Raw genomic sequence first — 6878 nt, 5'->3', positions numbered from 1 at the left:
GACACGTAACATATCGGTTCAAAGAAGGCAAAACACCTTTATTTGGAAGTAAAACATGGCATCTGCTCTTTCGTGCTTCTCACCGTAAAAGGCTGTTATCAGTATGAGACTTTGAAGCGCCAAAAAGTTTATTACATCAGAAATACTTTACGATAAGATTGGTGGTTGTCTAGTCTATAAAACAAGGCTAACCTAGAGGCGGACAGGAATCTGTCCTCGCCTCTCTTAACCCTCTGTGAGGAAACTGAAGACGCGGAGCGAAAGAAAGAGGAAGATTAATCGTAGTAAGATTGGAGAAGAAGAAATAGTCGCTAGATATTGGGAATCGGATTAGCGTGTATTCACGTATATGGGCGAAGAGAGACAACAATAGGGGAAATATTGAAATCTTCGCCGGAGGAGGAGGAGGAGGGATCGTAGAGATCGCCGCCGCCACGCCTGAGGATCAGAGGAAACCATGTCTGCCATAGTGTGCGGAAAGAGATCGTTCTTTGAAGACCTTCACCACACCCCTCCCGCAGTCTCATCTAAGAGGCTCCGGTGCTCGTCCTCCCCAATTCGGTTGTCGCCCTCTAGGGCTCACCTCTCTCCTACTTCCCCCTCCTCTCCGGCGTCGCCGTCTTCCGCTCTTGCTCATCTCGTTTCTCTTTTTCCAGATATGGACAAGCAGGTTTACCCCCTTTTATTCCCATGAATTTTTGTTTGATTTGATTGGTAAAGTACTTGTTTGTTAGGTATGAGTTTGGAATTTGACTATGCGAATTCGAACTTCTAAATTACCGTCGAATTTTGTTTTATTTCTTCCAATTTGACTGCTCCTGTGAATTGGTCTATTCTTTAATGAGGGTTAAAGAGTACGGAGCACTTCCTGGGGTTTAACATCAGTAGATGGAAAAAAAAAAAAGGACAAAGATATAATGGGGAAATCGAATTTTGAGTGACAAGATTCGTCCAACAGGATGCTCTGTTTCTTGTCGTGATTGAGCGCGTTGATATTGTCCGGTGTTATTAATTAATTTGTTAGGTTTGTATTAAATTATAATACTAGATGGATTCTGAATGCTAAAGTCTAAAGAATTAGTTTTCTCTTGCGGGTAGTCGATTGCCTGGCATCAGGCTTTTTGAGTTGTCTAGCATTGAGTTGAAGATGACCAGTTGCCCTCAAGGTGTTCAGCCAAGATGACCAATTGGTTTTGGCACCGATTTTTTGCTCTGAGGTGGTCCAAGAAGCTGAGCTTTAAACTTAGCTGCATAATGCACCACACTATTAACTTAGTAAAACACAGTTGCGGCATAGAATGTAATTTGTAGCTCTGGACCACATACATGATACACTATACCTTTATGTCGTTGTCCAAATTCAAACTTTAAAAAATAAAGTTGATATTTAAAACTTAATATATATTAGAAGTTATACGTTTAGGCAGTCTTTTCTATCTATTTTGTTTCTCTGTTATGAAAAATAATAGCAGTACAAAAGCTTCTTTGAGTTACAGCAGTATATGGCTATTCCATTGAATTTCCATGGTTCTTTTCTTTCATGGCATCTGCATTCAAGATTCAAGTATAATGGAGAATGAAGTTTTTTTAAGTCTGCACTTGACCAATCTCACATCAATAATTTATTTGTTCATTTGTTTTGTAAATTGTTGCTACTTTTTGGCTTGCATCACCTACTCTTGTGACTATTAGCTTTTGTTGGTTGTGATAAATAAATTAAAAATAATGAAAAATATTTAAGTCATGAACTCTTTTTCCTATTTTCTCTTGGTCAATGTTTTAACTATCCGTATATTGACGATGCAAGTGAAAGTGAACCAGCTTTATATGTACTGCATGAGGATAATGATGTGATCCATGATAATAGTGACCTTTTTGCACTTCTAGCAAGGTCATGGTGAAGAGTACCACTAGTGAAGTTGTTTTTTTGTTAATGTTGATTAACACACACTCACTGCACCTCTTTCCCCTGGTGGGACTTGAACATAATACATCACATTAAAAACCTCCATGTGGCCATTGAGCCAAAGGCTCAATCCTCAACCACTACCAAAAATCTGCTCAGGATGGTTCCTGTTTCTTCGAGGTAGCTGGGAAATAACATTTTGCATGCAATTGTGAAGTGGTAGTTGACTATTGTTTTGAGCACCACTGTAAGATGGTGCCTCTGTTGTCGAGATTTAAAAGAGCATGGCTGGAGGCATCTTTTATATAAGGCATCCATAGAGCCATTAAAGCACTAAAATTGGATTGTGAGACACATATATCTTTCCTTTAATCTGGCGTTACTAATTCCACTAATTCCCATCTTGGGATCAGCCTGTTCAATTCAGTTTTATTCTTGAGTAATCTTACATTGTGCCTGTTGACAACTCTTTTGCTCTCTCTCTCTCTACAAGCAAGATCTTGAAGGACTGTTGTAAACTATACACGCTTCCAATGTCTACTCCAAGCTTTATTGAGTATTCAATCCTTCATGATATTGATATTCCATGGATGAATTACTAAAAGAAGTGCCTAGAAAAAAAGATCTGTTGAATATAATTTCTTCTAGAAATGCTTGCATACAGATGATTTGGACATAAAAATGCTTTCATGTTGTTGATTGGGCCTTTCCATGACACATATTTGGGGGCAAAAACAAAATTTCTCTTGTTCTAAAATCTGGTTTGATATATCAGGAGCTGCACCTTCTTAAGAAGGTGAATAGGTTTTAATCAACAATCTTAAAGGACACTATAATGTAAATTTTACTGCATGAGTAGTTCTTGTCTGTTTGTTATTAATGTTGGATGTGCCTGAATGACTCTGGAACTGGTATATCCATTATGATAGATGTCATAAAAGGTTCTCTTTTAATTGTCAAGGGTGGGGAAAAAGAAAAAAAGGATTTAGTTTATTTACCTGGACAAGTATAAAAATATCTAGGAGGTTTGTGTGTCATGTAGCCATTGACTTCTACTGCTTTTACTGGAATAGGGTTCGGGATACTCTCGTTGAAATGGAAAGACCATACAAAACTACAATTTCTTTTCCAAAATCATCTGCATAAAAGCTAAAATGATTTTGAAATGGATTGTACAAAGAGCTGAAAGGTTTTGTGATGTTTTCTTTGTTCATTTCTGATGTTCTCTGTGGGTAAGGGGAATTAATAGGTAAAAGGAGAAGTTGTGTCCAAGCTTCATGTTCTATGGAAGGCCACTTACTTTGATTCGCATGCTATCCTGCTTGTTTTTCTTAAGAATTACAGTTAGAGATTGGTAACAAACGCTTGGAAACTCTTTTGCTTTCTCCTTGTAGAAGACTTTTTATGTTGATGTATTTAATTTTTGGACCTGCTCTTCTTAATGGATGTGACCTGAGTTGGAGGGTCAGTTCTAATATGTGTTTTTGTGTTGACCAACTGCAGTTTCTTGAGAGAGCTCTTGAAGCGAGTGGGGATGATTTGGATTCGGCCATTAAGAGTCTGAATGAACTTTGTTTGGGATCTTCTAAAGGAAACTTACCAGATGGCAAACTTGATACAGAGATTGGAGCAAATCTTCTGCTAACAGCACCTGGTATGTCTCTGGTCATACTTAACAGGCTTCTTTCCAATAATTCTTGAGTGACAAGACAACTAGTTGGATCTATATTAGCTGTCTTTATACCTAGATTTAAACGTTAGGATCTCATCTTGTATTTTGCTAAGCTTAATAAAGGTAATGGCAGTGCTGCATTTTAAATCAAGATAGTCCCTGATTTTGTCTACATTTTGTTTTTTGCTTTTCATTAAATAATTCAGTTCCAAGCGTGGATAACAGGTGTTGTGCACCTAAAACAAGGCCTTTTATGCTGTTCATTTTTAAAATGAGAGATGAAAGGGTGGTACTCCCATCAATTAGCATTATCCAGAGTATAGAATGTTAGATTGACCAACAGTTTGAGCTGTTAAAAGTTTATTTTGTGGCTCGGAACTGCAAGGGTGTCTTGCATGAGGCAGCTGTTCCTTAATTGTTCACCCTAAGGTGGGGAAGGTTTTGGGCATGGACTGTTTTTCCTCTTTTATTTTATTTTTATTTTTTATTTTATTGAAATGGTGAATCAATTTAATTAAAGAAACAAAGAGAAACAACTGCCTATACTCTTTTAAGGACTGATAACGTGTCCAAGTAGTTACTGTTTGCAATTTTGAAAAGCAAGAGTAGTATTGAGTTTCTTTACTCGATTTCTTGACATTTGACAAATAATGTGCACAGTGGCCATAAATGTGAAAATAATTTATTGCCAATTTGTAATGACTGTTGTGTCCTGGCTTGTGTAAAACACTTGAATCTGTACCTTTGTCTCCCAAAAAGAGTGACCTATTTTCTGTTCCGTATCAGTTTATCTTTTGTTACTTACTTTCAGACTGATGGATAGATTCTGCAGGCGTAGCAACTGTCTCCGCTGAAGATGCTTTGCCTGTACCCACTTCAGAAGACCTCTTTCCTTCGGATGGTTCTGAATGGGTGGAGTTGTTAGTCAGAGAAATGATGAATGCATCTGACATGGATGATGCCAGGGCTCGGGCTTCTCGAATACTACAAGTGCTTGAGAAATCTATCATGGCTCGTGCAGGTGCTAATGCAGCACAGAACTTGCAGAAGGTAGATTTCCCTTTGTATCATATATGTTTACTCTTCTAAACTGCTCTGCCTTTTTCTTTTTTAGGATGTTTGTTCTCTTTTTCAGGAAAATATGGTACTAAAAGAGCAAGTAGAATTACTCCTTCGTGAAAATTCTATTCTCAAGCGAGCAGTGGCAATTCAGCATGAACGGCAGAAAGAGTATGATGAGAGGAACCAAGAATTACAGCAGTTGAAGCAATTGGTTCCTCAGTACCAGGAGCAGCTGAGAACGCTTGAGGTATAGTTTATTTCTTCCAAAAGAATTGCACCATCTTGTCCCTTTCTCTGTATCCGGTAGTATTATCAGAACAGAAACAGACTGATCTGTTGAATCAGATTCATCTGGAACAAGCCCCTTCAGTAATTTTGGAAAATCCAGAGGGATGTAGAGAAGTGTTGACCATGCAGTTTTAGTGGTTCAGTTGCCGGACGTTTGAACTGGCTTGGTCAACTAGACCTGGTTGTCCTTCCTTTAAATTTTTTTGTGAGAAGGGGGAAGGGCAAGCATCTTGGTGGATGTGGAAGTGCATGATGGCAAGAAGGCATAGTGGGAGAGGGGCGTTGTACCCGTCCAATTCTTGGGACCTTTGCTCCAAAATAGTGCTAATTTAGTTTTTTTTATCTACAACATTACTGGTTCCTCACCTTTGCTTTTGAGCAGCCAGAACTAGCCAGTATTCTGGTTCAATGGCCTATCTGGTTTAACAACATTTGTATGTAGTGCGTTGCATCTGTGATGCACTTAAAAACCTGAGTTTACCAGTAGAGTCCGTTGGTTGGTGTATTTTGTGGAATCGTACTAAGAAAGGGTGGGGATGAATGGTGTCTTCTGAGAATAGGGTTCTCTTCTTTTACTTGCATGTGTGGCATTTTCTTTAATTCTTTTTGCATGCTGCAGGTAAACAATTATGCTTTGACAATGCATTTGAGACGAGCCCAGCAGAGCAACTCCATTCCTGGGCGGTTCCATCCGGACGTCTTTTAGGGATCATAGCTCAAGAGTTAGGAGCAACGGAAATGAACCGTCTTGGATTTGTGCTTTTAACTCGTGTTGTAAGTCTCTTCATTTTGGTGCGTGGTGGATGCATCAAAATTGTAATAAATCTTTCAAGTTACATTAAGATCCTGCACTTCTTTCAGTTTGGACGGCATCCCACTGCCCATTGTTGTCAGAGTACAAAATTTGATGAGTCGGCCTTGCCAACATGTATTCTGTCCAATGTCTGTAAACCTAGTTTAGAAATAGTCAATGCTGCTTTAAGCAAACCTTCAGGCTGTTAAACTATTCTCAATGTCTTTTATAACTTTTCTTATAATCAAATTAACTCTTAATTGCTATTGAGTATACAAAGGTGAAACTATAGGTCATAACGGTTATTGGCAACAAAAGCCAATTATATTAAATATTATAATAACAAGCCACATAAGCTTATTGGCAATAATAATAGGCTACAAATTAAAAAAAAACAGATTATAGGACAAAGTCACAACTGTTCCAAGCCACATAGGCTCATTGGCAGCAACAATAGTCTACAAATGCTCATCGAGTAGGGAGTGTAAACGATTTTGAAAGGGATATAAATAAAGGTTTGGATGTGTTTACACAAAACTTACCTGATTACTTATGCAAGGAACACTTACTTTACAATATCAAACAAACTAACCTATCCACCTCTTCAAGAATTTAGATACAAAATAAATTTACCTCAATTGAACGCGCTTTTCAAATGTAATCGAAACTCACATGTAATTGAATTTTCAAACGTTGAAGCTCCAGGTAGTTTAAAATCGTAAAATTGAAATTTGAAGAACGATAGATTTCAAGTAATTAGACTGTGGTGGTGAGCCGGGTTTTTACTTAGTCTTATGAAACTTATATTGTCAAAATGGGCTAAAATTTTATTTTGCTCTAAACCATAATCCTCAAGTTGTTATTTTATCAATAGAAGTTGTGAACAAAAACTTCCAATAGCTGTATACTTAGCCTCGGTAGTAAAAACAAAGAAACAAACATATTTCCAAGTAGTTTACAACTATTACTCTTACTCTTTCTATCAATTCTGCATCTGCTGCATAGAAGTAACCTACTAGATATATAGTAGAGGAGTTGGAGTACAAAAGTCCCAAGGTTGGTATTCCAAGTATATATTAAAAATTATTTTCACAACCACTAAGTGACCTTCTCTAGGATCGAATTGGAATCTAGCACATAGGCGTACTAAAAACATG

The 6878-nt window shown here is 37.7% G+C and overlaps 1 protein-coding gene across 2 annotated transcripts; it reads left to right on the top strand.

The window, feature by feature from the left end:
• The first annotated feature begins 180 nt into the window (after positions 1-180).
• LOC137937680 (uncharacterized) lies at positions 181-5915 on the top strand. Of its 2 annotated transcripts, none has more exons than XM_068782795.1 (5): positions 181-670; positions 3410-3560; positions 4411-4628; positions 4714-4887; positions 5548-5915. In XM_068782795.1, the coding sequence occupies exons 1-5, from the start codon at positions 458-460 to the stop codon at positions 5632-5634; spliced, it is 843 nt and encodes a 280-aa protein (XP_068638896.1). In that variant the 5' UTR covers positions 181-457; the 3' UTR covers positions 5635-5915. The 2 variants fall into 2 exon arrangements, with proteins under 2 accessions (XP_068638896.1, XP_068638895.1); XM_068782794.1 differs by having other exon boundaries at positions 4402-4628.
• The last annotated feature ends 963 nt before the right edge of the window (positions 5916-6878 follow it).

Source organism: Aristolochia californica, unplaced genomic scaffold (assembly GCF_029961685.1).
Source record: "Aristolochia californica isolate CCGP_79_NKW_82.1479 unplaced genomic scaffold, dmAriCali1.0.hap1 SCAF_7, whole genome shotgun sequence".
NCBI lineage: Eukaryota > Viridiplantae > Streptophyta > Magnoliopsida > Piperales > Aristolochiaceae > Aristolochia > Aristolochia californica.
The sequence above is the reverse complement of the archived record's forward strand: the minus strand, read 5'-3'. Positions and strand labels throughout refer to the sequence as shown.